The sequence below is a fragment of the Capricornis sumatraensis genome, chromosome 2 (genome assembly GCF_032405125.1).
Source record: "Capricornis sumatraensis isolate serow.1 chromosome 2, serow.2, whole genome shotgun sequence".
NCBI classification, from domain to species: domain Eukaryota; kingdom Metazoa; phylum Chordata; class Mammalia; order Artiodactyla; family Bovidae; genus Capricornis; species Capricornis sumatraensis.
This window is the reverse complement of record NC_091070.1, coordinates 75321588-75337948: the sequence shown is the minus strand read 5'-3', so window position 1 is coordinate 75337948 and position 16361 is coordinate 75321588. Positions and strand designations below refer to the sequence as shown.

The following is a 16361-nucleotide window of genomic DNA, read 5'->3' as shown; positions in this document are numbered from 1 at the left end:
TTTATAAAGTTCATATGCCATTACATTAATATATAATACATATTAAATGTAGGATTTTGAAAAGATAAAACTACAAGCCAGTGATATGTGCATATATATGCATAATTATGTACATGTAATACATATTTATACTATTTTATTATCACTCTTCATTGGATCATCATATTGACCTTTCTGGAATGAGCCTACACCACTAAACAGACTGAGCATTAAAACTGGATTCCCCTCTCCTGCAGTGACTAGTGTTCTTTTAATTATACAGTGTTAAGCCTCTAAGCTTCTTTTTAGTTATTCAAATATACCAAAAAGAGCATTCATTGATTAAATCTGTGCTAATAATTTATATATTTCAACTGTATAGTACATACTCACATTCTTCTATTAATAGTAATAAAGAAAACTCATTCTCTCTCACTTAAGTGCTGCTACCATAGTAGCTTTAGTTCTTGTCTTGGAAAGGAATGGATTAGACTATAGGATCTTATTGCTCTTTACCTCTCCTGTATGCTGATTTTTTGTGTTAATATAACTAATTTAAAAAATGTATCCTGGAAAATTTGTATTGTGACCTGTTGTTTGTTGACAGGCTCTCCCTTGGGCATCGTGCTGGTATCAGAGAAAGAAGGAGATTGGGAGAATGTAGTAAAGAATTGGGAGCTTCCCAGGTGGCTTAGTAGTAAAGAATCTGCCTGCCAAAAAGGAGATGTGGGTTTGATCCCTAGGTTGGGAAGATCCCCTGGAGAAGGAAATGGCAGACTACAATCCATAGGGTTGCAAAAGAGACATGGCTTTGCGAAGAACAACAATAAGGAATTGAGACTGAGAGAGTGTAATGAAGTTGTGTAGTTCAAGGAAGGAGTGGCTACATAAGCAATGCTTCACCAGGGATACAGCTGGAACCTACCTCTAAATGATGGGGAAAGTAGAGTTATTGTTGGAAACTGGTGACCAGCTTGGAGTCAGAGCAATACAAGGACACCAAGTCAGAGGAGGACAACAAGAGAAAACAGAGAGCAAGGCAGAGAGTTAGCAGGCAGAAAATGGGAATTCCACAAAAGTTTGTGTTGGTGGATGAGGAGAAAAGTGTGAAATTCCAAGCAAGCTGCTAAGTCTCAAGTACAGTACAACCACCAAAATGCAAAGATCTTGATATTTGGAGTTATGTTGTATCTCAATCAGGAAATTTTTCCTATGGCTCAAGACAGCAGGAATCCCAAGAAGGTACAGGACAGTAGACTCTGAGAGTGGACCACAGTGCTGTAGGAGCACATGGCTGAATGGGAATAAGACTGTAGCTTTGAGAAAGGTGATTTGTCTGTTTTAAATCTAGAGGAGGGAAACGTTCAGTGTTTTCCCAGGATATTGGAAAGGGTTGAAACATTGTTTATAACTGAAGTGGTGAATATGTCAGATATTTGTAGGGAGACAACAACGTGGGTCTAGATGTGAGAAATTATAATAACAATAAACTCTGCTTCTTTCTGTACTGCAGGCAGAGAGGATGAAGAATGAGAACAGTACTGAGGTGACAGAATTCATCCTTGCTGGTCTGACCCAGTCTCAAAATATTCAGCTCCTGGTGTTTGCCCTAGTCTTAGTTTTCTACCTCATCATCCTCCCTGGAAATGTCCTCATCATCCTCACCATCAGGTCAGACCCCGGCCTCACGGCCCCCCTCTACTTCTTCCTGGGCAACCTGGCCTTCCTGGATGCATCCTACTCCTTCATTGTGGCTCCCAGGATGCTGGTGGACTTCCTCTCTGACCAGAAGGTGATCTCCTATAGAGGCTGCATCACTCAGCTCTTCTTCTTGCACTTCCTTGGAGGAGGGGAGGGATTACTCCTTGTCGTGATGGCCTTTGACCGCTACATTGCCATCTGTCGTCCTTTACACTATTCGACTGTCATGAACCCTAGAGCCTGCTATGCCTTGCTGTTGGTTCTGTGGCTTGGAGGCTTTGTTCATTCCATTATCCAAGTGGCCCTCATCCTCCGCTTGCCCTTCTGTGGTCCAAACCGACTGGACAACTTCTTCTGTGATGTGCCTCAGGTCATCAAGCTGGCCTGCACGGACACCTTTGTGGTGGAGCTCCTGATGGTCTTCAACAGTGGTCTGATGACCCTGCTGTGCTTTCTGGGCCTTCTGGCCTCCTATGCAGTCATCCTCTGCCGTGTACATGGTTCCTCCTCTGAGGGCAAGAGCAAGGCCGTGTCCACATGCACCACCCACATCATCGTTATATTTCTCATGTTTGGGCCTGGCATCTTTATCTACACCCGCCCCTTCAGAGCCTTCCCAGCTGACAAGGTGGTTTCTCTCTTCCACACAGTGATCTTTCCTCTGTTAAACCCTGTGATTTATACTCTTCGCAACCAGGAAGTGAAAGCATCTGTGAAAAGGCTGTTTAGTCAGCGCTTAGCCTGTTAAAAAGTAGGAAAAATGAATATGAAAATAATGACTGGAGAATTTCATATGAAATGAAGGTATTCATTATCAAAGACTACTTTTATTGATCACCTCCCATTTGTGGAGACTGTACTAGGCCCTGGGAGAAAGAGCTACTACTGAGGCTGGTAAAGTCACTGTTCTCTGAAGTTACAATCTAGTAGGAATAGACAGCCAATAATGTAGAAAATAAACAGTATAGTTTCAAGAAGATATATATCCCTGAAGGTACTAAAAACAAAAGCAAAATATTCGATAGCAAGTGTGAGATGGGGGCAGTGAATTTACTTTTAGTCTTGAAGTAGATCCTTTAAAGGAGGTGATGTTTTGGGTGATATCTGGATAAACTGAATATGCCAACTGTGCAAACATGGGCAGGCAGAGCCTTCCAGGCAGATGGAACAGGTATGGCAAAAATCTAAAGATAGTAATGAACTTGGTATATTTGATGATCACAGCAAAGGTCAAATTGATTGGGATATAATAAGTGACTGTATAAATGGTTAGCATTCATGTTGGAGATACTGACAATGTCCAGCACATAGACAGGGTCTATGAAATGAATATAAAGAGCTTCATTTTAAAATAATTATAATAAGAATCCATTCTAAACAGCAGAGTAATTTCTCTAGTATGGCTCAAAAGTGATTCAGGTCTGTAGACTCAAGATTCTGAAGATATCAAAGAGTTGAAAATATTATTAAAAAGGAAATGTTATGCTTATATCTTCAAAAGGAATTAAACTAAATTTTTCTTCAATAATCACAAAGAGGAAGGCAAATTTAAAGCAGGTCATTTTCACATGAAAAAAGTCATGGAAACATTTCACTGTCTTTTTTGCCATGACTTCATAATTAGTCCTATCAGATATTTATGACTGCTAACTGTTTATTGATCTCATCCATAATTGACTTCACACTGAGTGTGGCCCTGATGCTTCTTTGGTGTATCAATCAGGAATCTATTGCGTTCTAATTACTTAAAAATGATTTAATATAGAGAATTACATGCTTATGAAACAGTTTCAAAGCTTGGAAGAACAGATTATAGACTGGATATCCAGAAATGACTCCCAGAACAGCACAGGAGATCTAGACTACAAAAAGAGCTGTTCTTGCTACAACTGTTGTCATCTGTTGTCTGAAAAATACCACCATGTTAGCCTAGGACCAGGGTCAAGATGATGATCCACAGCCACTGTGTGCTTATCAGATCTCCCCTAGATAACAGAAGCCTCTCCTGGTACTGCCTCTCTGCCAATGGCTTAACCAACTGAACTGGTAGCATCCAAAACAAACCTGGAACCAAAATGCATGGGATTAATTTTTATATTTTATTTAAAAATAATCAAAATTGTTTATGATTTAATATAAATATGATTTAAAATGAATACAAATCACACACATGGTAAAATATGCATATTATGGAAAAGAGCATTTCTTTTCTGAAATATCTCCTTCTCAATCCTACTCTCTATCCCTGATAGCTCAGTTGGTAAAGAATCTGCCTGCAATGCAGGAGACCATGTTCTTGGGCTTCCTTGTGGCTCAGCTGGTAAAGAATCTGCCCACAATGCAGGAGATCTGGGTTCGATTCCTGGGTTGGGAAGATCCCCTGGAGTAGGGCATGGCAAAGCACTCCAGTATTCTTCCCTAGGGAATCCCCATGGACAGAGAAGCTTGGCGGGCTACAGTGCATGGAGTCACAAAGTCACACAACACTGAGTGATTAAACACTACACAGCACAGTTCAGTTCAGTTTAGTTCAGTCGCTCAGTTGTGTCTGACTCTTTGCGACCCCATGAAGCGCAGCTTGCCAGGCCTCCCTGTCCATCACCATCTCCCGGAGTTCACTCAGACTCATGTCCATCAAGTCCATGATGCCATCCAGCCATCTCATCCTCAGTCGTCCCCTTCTCCTCCTGCCCCCAATCCCTCCCAGCATCAGAGTCTTTTCCAATGAGTCAGCTCTTCCCATGAGATGGCCAGAGTACTGGAGTTTCAGCTTTAGCATCATTCCTTCCAAAGAAATCCCAGGGCTGATCTCCTTCAGAGTGGACTGGTTGGATCTCCTTGCAGTTCAAGGGACTCTCAAGAGTCTTCTCCAACACCACAGTTCAAAAGCATCAATTCTTTGGCGCTCAGCCTTCTTCAGAGTCCAACTGTCACATCCATACATGACCAATGGAAAAACCATAGCCTTGACTAGACGGACCTTAGTCGGCAAAGTAATGTCTCTGCTTTTGAATATGCTATCTAGGTTGGTCATAACTTTTCTTCCAAGGAGTAAGCGTCTTTTAATTTCAAGGCTGCAATCACCATCTGCAGTGATTTTGGAGCCCCCCAAAATAAAGTCTGACATTGTTTCTACTGTTTCCCCATCTATTTCCCATGAAGTGATGGGACCAGATGCCATGATCTTTGTTTTCTGAATGTTGAGCTTTAAGCCAACTTTTTCGCTCTCCTCTTTCACTTTCATCAAGTGGCTTTTTAGTTCCTCTTCACTTTCTGCCATAAGGGTGGTGTCATCTGCATATCTGAGGTTATTGATATTTCTCCCAGCAATCTTGATTCCAGCTTGTGCTTCTTCCAGCCCAGCATTTCTGATGATGTACTCTGCATAGAAGTTAAAAAAGCAGGGTGACAATTTACAGCCTTGACGTCCTCCTTTTCCTATTTGGAACCAGTCTGTTGTTCCATGTCCAGTTCTAACTGTTGCTTCCTGACCTGCATACAGATTTCTCAAGAGGGAGGTCAAGTGGTTTGGTATTCCCATCTCTCTCAGAATTTTCCACAGTTTATTGTGATACACACAGTCAAAGGCTTTGGCATAGTCAATAAAGCAGAAATTGATGTTTTTCTGGAACTCTCTTGCTTTTTCCATGATCCAGTGGATGTTGGCAATTTGATCTCTGGTTCCTCTGCCTCTTCTAAAACCAGCTTGAACATCAGGGAGTTCACGGTTCACGTCTACCTTTCTATCTACTCACATACCTGCATCTCTCCTGAGACTGGGTGAACTGATGCTTTTCCTACAAAAGCTGATTCCTCCATCTGTGCATCAGACTCCATTCCCTCTTTCCTACAAAGGACCATTACTCCTTTCTCTCTTCTGAACCATTAACTTTTTCCTCCCTATTGCATCCCCTTGTCATATGTTTCTTTAATCTTAAAGAAAATCTTTTTGTCAGCTTTCTCCTTTCACACCTTATCATTTTTTCTTCCTGTTTAGAGCCAAGCTCGAGAGTGGTTTAGAAATATTTATAGACTTTTAAAGAACAGCTTTATATTTATAGTAAAGTTGAGCAGAAAATACAGAGTTTCTATATATCACCTATATATCCTAGGTGTTTCTATATATCATCTATAAGTACTTTTTCCCATTAATATCTTGCATTACTGTGGTACATCTGCAACAACTGATGAACCAATACTGATACATTATTTTAAAATAAAATCCATTTTTTATATTAGAGTTCGCAGTTTCTCTGCAGTTCTATGAATTCTGACAAATACATTTCATCTATTCATCATTTACGGGATCATATAGTTTTGTTGCCTTAAAAATCCCGTGTTCCACCTATTCATCCCTGCTTTTCTTCCTTCTCCCATCAAGCCCCTGACAGCCACCGACCTTTTTACAATCTCTATAGTTTTGCTGTGTACAGAATGCCACACAGTTGGAACCATAACTATGTAGCTTTAATCTTCTCAGTCTGGCTTGTTCATACTCTCTGCTTCCAATGTTTTTCCTTCTCAACTCACCCAGTTATGCCAATAAAATAACTTTTCTCATGATCACCAGTGATAGCAATGATTGTTAGTCAGGTCTCATTGTGTTTGACCTCTGCATATCATCTAACACAGTGGATCACTGCCTTCCCAGCGCCCTCCATTTTTCTTGTCTCCCCCGAACGTCACCAGCTGTTCCTTCATTCTTCTTTGAGAGCTTCTCCTTAGCTACCCAGGTTTCCTGGCTTGAAGTCCCATCTATCTACAGATAATCTTTATACTTACCTTTCTCATGAACGCTAGGCTCCTCTCCCCAGAAGCCTGTGCCCCTGCCACAGCTCTGCTTTCAAGTCCTGTTTCACCTCATGCATGACATCCCAGACTGACTCCTGCTGTTCACTGCACCCCTCTCTCCACCCCACAACCCAATGGAATTCACTGTAATTCCATTTTCCCAGTCTCTGGCCCCAAATCTAAGATTTGTAATATTTTAAAAATATTTTTTCTCATATTCCACATCCAGTCTATTAACAAGCTTGGATTAATGCTGTTATCATGAAACTGTCAGATGACATCATCTCTCCCTCAAAGCTACCACCTACACCCAAACCACCATCATCTCTTGCCTATATTATAGCTGTAGCCTCTTTATTGGTCTTCTGTTTTTGCCCCAGTTTATTTTATTGTCAGCAGAGCATCCAGAATGATCTGGTTAAAATATAGTCACATCATCTCTGTCTTCTCAAAACCCTTGATGACTTCTCTGTTAAAGAGCTAAGTCTTTCCTTGTGATCTATAAATGTCCATAAGACCGTATCCATAGGCCCCAACTCCTACTCCTTTCTACTCTCTGACCTCTTATTCTAATGCAACCCATCTCAATCCTTCTGTTCAGTTGTCCTGGCCTCCTGATCCTGGGCTATGTCAGCCCACCCGTCCCAATCCCACCCCAGTAACTTCAACTTGATGTTTCCTCTGTCTGGATGTAATTTTCCAAGATACTGCCAAGCCTTACCATATAATTTCCTCATATTTGACCTGTCCTCAAAGGCCACCTTTTGTGTGACACCTTTCCTGAGCACCCACTCCCAGAACAGTCCCTGCCCATCTTTCCTGCATTGCTTTTGTTCATAGCACTTATTACCTTTTAACAGGACATATGTTGCACATGTTTCTTTTATTGTCTGTCTTTTTCCACTATGGTATGTAGCATCCATCAAAGCAAAAATTGGTTTGTTTTGACTACTGACTAGCACAAAGAAGGTGCTTGCAAATATCAAATTAATAAAGAATAATATGAAAATTCATGTAATTCCATTATGCAGAAACATCTAATATTAACATTTTGTCAGTTTTACATGTATAAACATGTTATTATTTTTATAAAAATTGGGTCATATTATACTTATAGTTTATAATTTGTCCTTTTCTCTTAATATTATAGGCATGCTTTAAATAAGTAAATATAGATCACAATACTCAAATGACTGTGAATTATTCAATTACCATTTGTTATTATTTATTTAAATAATCTTCTACATTTGTATATTTAGAATTTTTATTTCTTTATTTTTATATTTAGAATTTACTAGGTCACAAGGTATAAATTTGGATATATAGTGAAATTCTTTTGATTTAACTTTCTACCAACAAAATATGGAATTCTTTGCTGTTTCTAAGAGTAAGACTCAGTTTATTTTGCAGATTTACTATTTGGAAAAAACAAAAGTATCATATTTATTACAGCTTTCAGTGTGTACTATTGCAATCAATGTCTATTAATTAAATGCATTTTTTCCTTAAAATGTTTTCTAAAAATTGAGGTAAAATATAAAGTCCCTTTTGGCAAGAAAGGTTATAATACTATAAAGATTATAATGTTATAAATTCTTATATATCTTCAGGTGTCTATCTATTTTTTATACTCTTAGATCCTTTACATTAATTTGTTGTACTCCATGCTGTTTCTATATTATTTAAACACCATTATTTTATAGTACTTTGCATATTAGAAATACTATTTCTACTTCCTGACTACTTTCACATGATTTAAGTTCAGTTCAGTTCAGTCGCTCAGTTGTGTCTGACTCTGTGACTCCATGAACTGCAGCACGCCAGGCCTCCCTGTCCATCACCAACTCCTGGAATTCACTCAGGCTCACATCCATCGAGTCGGTAATGCCATCCAGCCATCTCATCCTCTGTCGTCCCCTTCTCCTCCTGCCCCCAGTCCCTCCCAGCATCAAAGTCTTTTCCAATGAGTCAACTCTTTGCATGAGGTGGCCAGAGTACTGGAGTTTCAGCTTTAGCATCAGTCCTTCCAAAGAACATCCAGGGCTGATCTCCTATAGAATGGACTGGTTGGATCTCCTTGCAGTCCAAGGGACTCTCAAGAGTCTTCTCCAACACCACAGTTCAAAAGCATCAATTCTTCAGCACTCAGCTTTCTTCACAGTCTAACTCTCACATCCATACATGACCACAGGAAAAACCATAGCCTTGACTAGATGGATATTTGTTGGCAAAGTAATGTCTCTGCTTTTGAATATGCTATGTAGGTTGGTCGGAGAAGGCAATGGCACCCCACTCCAGTACTCTTGCCTGGAAAATCCCGTGGATAGAGAAGCCTGGTAGGCTGCAGTCCATGGGGTCTCTGGCAGTTGGACATGACTGAGTGACTTCACTTTCACTTTTCACTTTCATGATTGGAGAAGGAAATGGCAACCCACTCTCGTGTTCTTGCCTGGAGAATCCCAGGGACGGAGGAACCTGTTGGGCTGCCATCTGTGGGGTCGCACAGAGTCGGATAGGACTGATGCGACTTAGCAGCATGTAGGTTGGTCATAACTTTTCTTCCAAGAAGTAAGCATCTTTTAATTTCATGGCTGCAGTCACCATCTGCAGTGATTTTGGAGCCCCCCAAAATAAAGTCTGACACTGTTTCCACTGTTTCCCTATCTATTTCCCATGAAGTGATGGGACCAGATGCCATGATTTAGTTTTCTGAATGTTGAGCTTTAAGCCAAAATTTTCACATGATTTACCCCTAGAAAAATTCTGAATAAATTTTAAGTCAAAGAAACACTTAGAGTTTATTGAAATTTCTGTACTAAAGAGTATTGTGTTTCTCCTTCCAATAACACAAGCTCTTGCAAAAGAGATGAATTTCTGATTAGTATTATTCCTGCTGCTGCTGCTGCTGCTAAGTCTCTTCAGTAGTGTCTGACTCTGTGCGACCCCATAGATGGCAGCCCACCAGGCTCCCTGTCCCTGGGATTCTCCAGGCCAAGAATACTGGAGAGGGTAGCCATTTCCTTCTCCAATGCATGAAAATGAAAAGTGAAAGTGAAGTCCCTCAGTGGTGCCTGACTCTTAGCGACCCCATGGATTGCAGCCTACCAGGCTCCTCCGTCCATGGGATTTTCCAGGCAAGAGTACTGGAGTTGGGGTGCCATTGCCTTCTCCCAGTATTATTCCTAGTTACCTTATATATCCTATTGCTCATCTAAATAGACTCTTTTTAAATGATATACTTTAACAAGTGATTGTTTTATAACAAAGATATTGGTTTTCTTTATTTTGTATCTAGTCACTGTACAGAATTATTTGGTTTTGCTTTTCAAAATTCTACTTTGTAAATGATTTAAAATAAAATTTTTTTTTTCTTTTGGTATGCAGTTCTATGAGTTTTAACAGATATAAATTCATGTAATCACCAGAACAACCAAGATACAGAAAACTTTCATTATGCCCCCAAACTCCAGTGCTCTTTTGGCATGCATGAAATCTCTTCAGTCGTGTCTGACTCTTTGCGTCCCAATAAGCTATAGCCTGCCAGCCTTCTCTGTCGATCAGATTCTCTAGGCAAAAATACTGGAGTGGGTTGCCATACCGTTCTCCAGGGGATCTTCCCGATCCAGGGATTGGACCCTTGTCTCTTACATCTCCTGCATTGGCAGGCGGGTTCTTTACCACTAGCACCAACTGGGAAGCCTTAAACTAACTTTTATTTCTATTATTTTTTTCTGTTAATCCTCTTATCTTTTCCAGGATGACACCAGTGATAATTATATACACTTTTCTTTTGTTTTAAACCAGAGCAAACATTTTGGATTTACTGAATCTTTGCAACTGTTATGTTGGTTGGCCTTTTTTAAAAAGTCATTTTCTTTATTTCTTTTTACAGAACAGAAATAGAACAAAAATATCTTAAAAACAAAGTTTCTTCTTCTTTTTTTTTTTTGTATTTCAAAGATTGCAAAGATTGTGGTCAGCTAGGGAAGATTCTCTTGGGCTCTATTGCTTGTCTTATGAGGAATGTAAGCTAGCTATGGTAATTGTGAACAGTTCAAATCACTGAAGAAATTTGGAAAGAAGATTGTGTTTGGAGAGCAAATTGCAGATGAATGATTGACCTTCAAGTAAATATAGCCAGACCCTAAGTTATAGTTTAGGGTTGAAATTCCACAGCTAGTATCATCCTGAATTCTATGTCATAAATATTTCAAAAAATTATGTTAATAATTCTAATCACCTCTGCTATTCTTACCACCATATTTTATCCATTATTTTCTCTGTGCCAGGCATTCTACTGAATGCTTTATGTTTATTTGTGTAATTTAATTCTTACACCATTCTTCTAGGCTATTGCAAGGTACCTGCCTTCACTTCTTCCAGTTACTTTGAGCTTTCCAACTTCTCCTTCCCCAGAATTTATCCACCTGAGTAGCAGCTATCATATTAGCCTGTACTAATTTTCAATGTCCTGTCAGAAACTTTAATGCAGGATTCTTTCTTTATATGATTCTTCAAGTAAGCAAGAGTATGCAGGTGACAAAGTGCCTTAGTTCAAAAGAGAGATTTTCCAATATTGTGATATTGAACACTGGGGCATAAAGGTGAGAATATTTCTGTAATTAAAGGAGCAATGTTTTGCTCCTTAAATGATTGCTCAAAGGTCTTCTAAAGACCAGTCCCAGCTGTGCTTTTTCTCTAATGAAAACTGCTTCGTCATGAATGTCATCCCACACTAAATAGCAAAGATACACTTCACAGCTTTTCTTGCAACATTGGGAAAAGTCAGCTCAACGTATTAATAACTCCCACTGCAAGCAGATTGTAGTGCCTAATCTGTGATCTTCCTAGATGTCTCTGATTTTTAGTGGGTTTTGTAGCAAGACTGAAGAAAATATATATACATGCTTCTAGGCTTCTCATGCTTACTAACAGCTATGGTGATTCAGTAGGCTTATGAATCTTGAAGGATATGATATTTTTGGTTTCTGATGCACAGCTGGTAGATTAAAAGCCAGAAATAATATAAGGACCTTGAGAAGCAATTGTAATTCATGTTCCTCAGGTAACATACTATTTTCATTTAATAACCATGTAAGTCAAAAGTAATAGAGTAGTAAAGTAAATACACACACACACACACACACACATATACATATATGAAGACATAAAGATGGGTGACTCAATTAATCAGGTATTAGAGAGGCCTTTAAAGTTCTTTCTGAACATGAAAGGAGGAAAAAAACTGACAACAGTTTATTTAATTACAATATGTATGTGTGTGTGTATTAGCTGCTTCAGTCATGTCTGACTCTTTGCGACCCCATGGACTATAGCCCATCAGGCTTCTCTGTCTGTGGGATTTCCCAGGCAATGAATACATAACATATTCATTATATATGTATATAAATCTAAATTAAGTATAATAATTTTTGTGTTCTCATGACTAATTACATCATTCAATCAAGGAAGTGGAAGAAATATTCAAATATCTGAGACTGAGAAATTTTAGTCTTTAATATAAAAGATATTTATTGTTTTTTGATAATTTTTATAAGAAGTAATTTAACCTCAAAAAGATGAAATGATTATGGAAGCCCATATCTTTCTAAATCATTGAATTGATACTAGGATAATATTTTTATTGAAATTATTATTATTACTATTCATAAAATAAAACAAGCTGATTATTTCTGAGCAGTATTGAATTTTGAAAACTAGATAATTATTGAATGTTGCCCAGGACATATGCTTAATGCTTTATAAGGACTATCTAATTGAATTCTCATAGGTAAAATGGTAAAATCTTAGAGAGGCTACTAAGGTATGAGCAAAGTCACACAGCAGGTTAAGAACACTTTAACCCTCTTAACGACCTTCCCATAGTTCAGTTTTCAGATTTGTATAATATTGTTCTCTGACAAATCTAAAATATTTATCAACAATGACAGGATAATTTGAATATTTGCAAGTAAATGAGGATGAAACCAGATTTTCTTCCAATATGGGAAAACACAAGGTCACAGGAGGTATTTGTAGAATTTGCAATCTGCTGTAAATCAAAAACTCAATTTTGAAAAATGAGTCTGAGTCTTTAAATAATCTTTTTTTCCTTCAGTTGCCTCTGGTGTCACTTTGATGTATCATCGTCAATGTGGGTTTTTTCGTTTGCTTGCTTTGTTTGGCTTTGAGGATCTTACATGCTGGTAAGATCCTTGATACTCATCTTGTATTCATATATTTCCTGGATTTGGCCTAGAATTTTTCTTTCTTCTTTTTCTAGTCTAAAAATTTAGCTTTGTTTGAATAACATGTGGAGAAATAGAGAAGGGGTTTTCTCTTCCTTAAAATAAAAATGTTTCTATGAGATCATAAGATAAAAAACTTGAGAATAACTCATATGTTATAGGTATACATTTTGATCATCTGTAATTTTACAGAATTAAGAGATTAATCATTCATATATTAATAGTTAAATTTGTACTTATCAATCCTAAGAAAACAATTTGAAAATGTATGAATGAAATTAGAAGGAAAGAGTAATTTTTTGTAGCTGAGAAAACAAAAGTTTTCTTAAAGGAAAAATCATTTATCATCCTTATAGGAGGCTTCCTGAAATCACTACACTAAACTGTTATTTAAATCCAGTGACTTTACAATAGTGGATCAAACATAAATTTCATTTTTTGGTTTAACAGAAAACTTTGAGAGTTTCACTTCCATTAAAATTTTTATTTACCTTACTTCTGAAGTATAACACAATCACTTACTGTAATCTTATTCTGTGACTATGGATTATGTAACTCCTTAGCCAGTATTCAGAAAAGAATATTTTTTGTATAGGCATGTGATGAGTATAATCCAACATGTACTTGACAGTGACCAAATCAAGAAGTTTTCCATTTGTAGTGACATCTGACACAGATTGTTAAGAGGTTCCAAAAAGAAAATATTTACTGAGATAGTTGGTAGTTAGATTTTAGGTAATCAATATTCTAGTGAATTATTAACTGATATTATAACTCCTTCATGTGTAATTGTAGAAGTATTACATTTTCTAACTGTCATTGTGTACCATTTTGTCATCATAGACCAGAGCCTGCAGACCAATGGAGGGAGTCAACCATTCCAGAGTGTCTGAATTTGTGTTACTTGGACTTACCGATTCTCCTCAGCTCCAGATTTTCCTTTTTGTGATGTTTTCTGTTTTCTACTTAATGACCATGTTGGGCAATTGCCTGATTTTGCTCACGGTACTGTCCACCCCACACCTTCACTCCCCCATGTACTTCCTGCTCAGCAACCTGTCTCTCATCGACATATGTCTGTCTTCCTTTGCCACTCCAAAGATGATCGTGGACTTCTTTGCTCAGCACAAGACCATCTCCTTTGAGGGATGCATTTCTCAGATCTTCTTTTTGCACCTCTTCACTGGGACCGAAATTGTGCTGCTCATCTCCATGTCTTTTGACAGGTACATTGCCATATGCAAACCTCTCCATTATTCATCAATTATGAGCCAAAGAGTATGTGTTGGGCTTGTGGCAACTTCTTGGACAGTGGGCTTCTTGCATACAATGAGCCAGTTAGCTTTCACCCTCTATTTACCCTTTTGTGGTTCCAATGTTGTGGACAGTTTCTTCTGTGACCTTCCTTTGGTCATCCAGCTGGCATGTATAGACATATATGTTCTTGGAATCTTCATGATTTCAACCAGTGGTGTGATTGCTCTTGTAAGTTTTCTGCTTTTGCTGACTTCCTACATTACTGTTCTGATCACTATCAAGGACCACTTCTCCACTGGATCATCTAAGGCTTTTTCTACCTGCACTGCACATTTCGTAGTTGTGTTGATGTTCTTTGGGCCTTGCATATTTATCTATGTGTGGCCTTTCACAGACTTCCTGGTTGTCAAAGTTCTCTCTGTTTTCTACACCATCTTTACTCCTTTTCTGAATCCACTTATCTATACTCTGAGAAACCAGGAAGTGAAAACAGCTGTGAAGAAGAAACTAAGTAACCAATATTTAAATCTTGGGAAAACTACTCCAATATATTCAGTACAATAAGCAGAGATCTCCTATCTGAGATTTAGTATCATCAGTTTTGTTCTCAGAACAATGGAAAATTAAAGTTAGAATCTTTCAAGTCATTTAGTCTAAATTCATGAAAATCAGAAATTAAAATTGAGAGATGTGAAGGATCATGCCTAAATGTTAGTACAACGTTTGCAAGTCTTTTGCGATTATGGATCCATTTGAAAATCTGTTGAAATGTATAGGTTATCTTTATGGAAAAATGCACATGTTATCAAAATTGTGAAATTATAGATTTCTGAATTCTACAAACATAGATCAAGGTTCTTAGAGAAGCCTGAGATAAAATATTGCTCTTTTGTCTTTTAACCCAGAACATTCTCATTCAGTTTCAAAGTGTTGTGGTATTCTGACGTTGTCCACTTGCAGAACTTAAATTAAGAATGTTGGGCATAACAGGTCTTTTCATGGCTTTGGAATATTTTTGTGGAAAATTTATATTATGAAGAAGCTCTTTTGAATATTGTTGAACAATCTTGATTCAGTGGATCCAACTGTTTGAGTTCTGAGTCAACTTTGAACAAAAGAGGACCATTCAGAGGATACAAGATTTAATAATACCTTTTCTTAATAAGTATATAGATCACTATCACACTTGATATAGCAAATAATTAATCAAACATCAATTGTAAAGTTTAAATCATGGAAAGTAAACTACTCAAATATGGTTGGCTTTCAAAACCTGGCTTGCTATCATAGATCTGATGAATTTATTAATACCCCAGACTAAATGTTTGAAAAATTCATGATAAATTTTTCATTTCCAAATAAATTATCCCCATTATTATTAGTCTCAGAGTGAGTATACAATATAAGGTAGCCTGTGGGAAGAAAAAATGGTAATTATTTAAGAAATATATGGCACAATTCTTCCTAATTTGGTATATTAAATATTATGTTGAATATGTTTTCTTTATTTCAATAAAGGCTTTGAAAATCAGCTGGTCAATCAATTTCCCTCACAGTTGAAGAATCTAAAGTCTAGAGAATCCATAAAGCTAGAGGCTGAATCACCATTAAGCAGCAAAGCTCATTGCTCTAAACATACATGAGACTTAGAATTAGATCTTGGATCTGTCATTTCCTAGTTGTGTTATCCTGGGAGAGTCAGTTTACCTCTTTATTCCTTTTTTAATCTCTAACGTGAGGATAATAAATGTAATTGCCCATTGTAACTATATTTTGTGAAAAATGGACAAAATGTTTTCTAAAAATGTCATTTCCTTTCTTCTTCTTACCAAGGTAGACTTCTATCTAAATTGTACTTCATTTTTAATAAGTATGTATTTGAAGAACAACTGTATAGGTCTAACCACTATTTGTCAAACACAAAACTTGATATTCAGTTTTAGGATGTCTGTAATATTGTGGCTTAAGATGTACAGCAGAAAAACAATAAAACACTTTTCAGTTTTCCACTGCTAAAAGGGGGTGGCATGGAAAAACTAGATAAAATTGCCTAATACTTTGAGATTTCTCTGAATAACATACTCATAGGTTGCATCTCCTTGAGTTGACTGAGGTATATGAAAAGACTTCAGGAAACAATTTGTCATCATGGATTATGACAGTTTGTAAGTTCCAGGAGGAAAACACAAGCCCCTGCCTTACAAAGAAAGAAGTGGCTTAATAGTTTCTTTCATTTATCTCAGACTTTTAATGTTTTGACATGCTTCAACATAAACCAAGCCAAATATTTAATATCTGAAGTTAATTAATGTGCAGTTTAGGGGCAAATGTAGCATTTGGACTAGGTATGAAATCACATTTTTAATTTGAAATACTGTTAATTTT

At 37.5% G+C, this 16361-nt stretch overlaps 2 protein-coding genes across 2 annotated transcripts; both read left to right on the top strand.

The window, feature by feature from the left end:
- Positions 1-1489: 1489 nt before the first annotated feature.
- LOC138073594 (olfactory receptor 4N2) lies at positions 1490-2428 on the top strand. Its single transcript, XM_068965424.1, has one exon. The coding sequence runs from the start codon at positions 1502-1504 to the stop codon at positions 2426-2428; it is 927 nt and encodes a 308-aa protein (XP_068821525.1). The 5' UTR covers positions 1490-1501.
- An 11152-nt stretch (positions 2429-13580) lies between these two features.
- On the top strand, positions 13581-14540 carry LOC138073293 (olfactory receptor 4K2-like). The gene has a single exon (XM_068964918.1). It carries the CDS (start codon positions 13581-13583, stop codon positions 14538-14540), a length of 960 nt encoding a protein of 319 aa, XP_068821019.1.
- The last annotated feature ends 1821 nt before the right edge of the window (positions 14541-16361 follow it).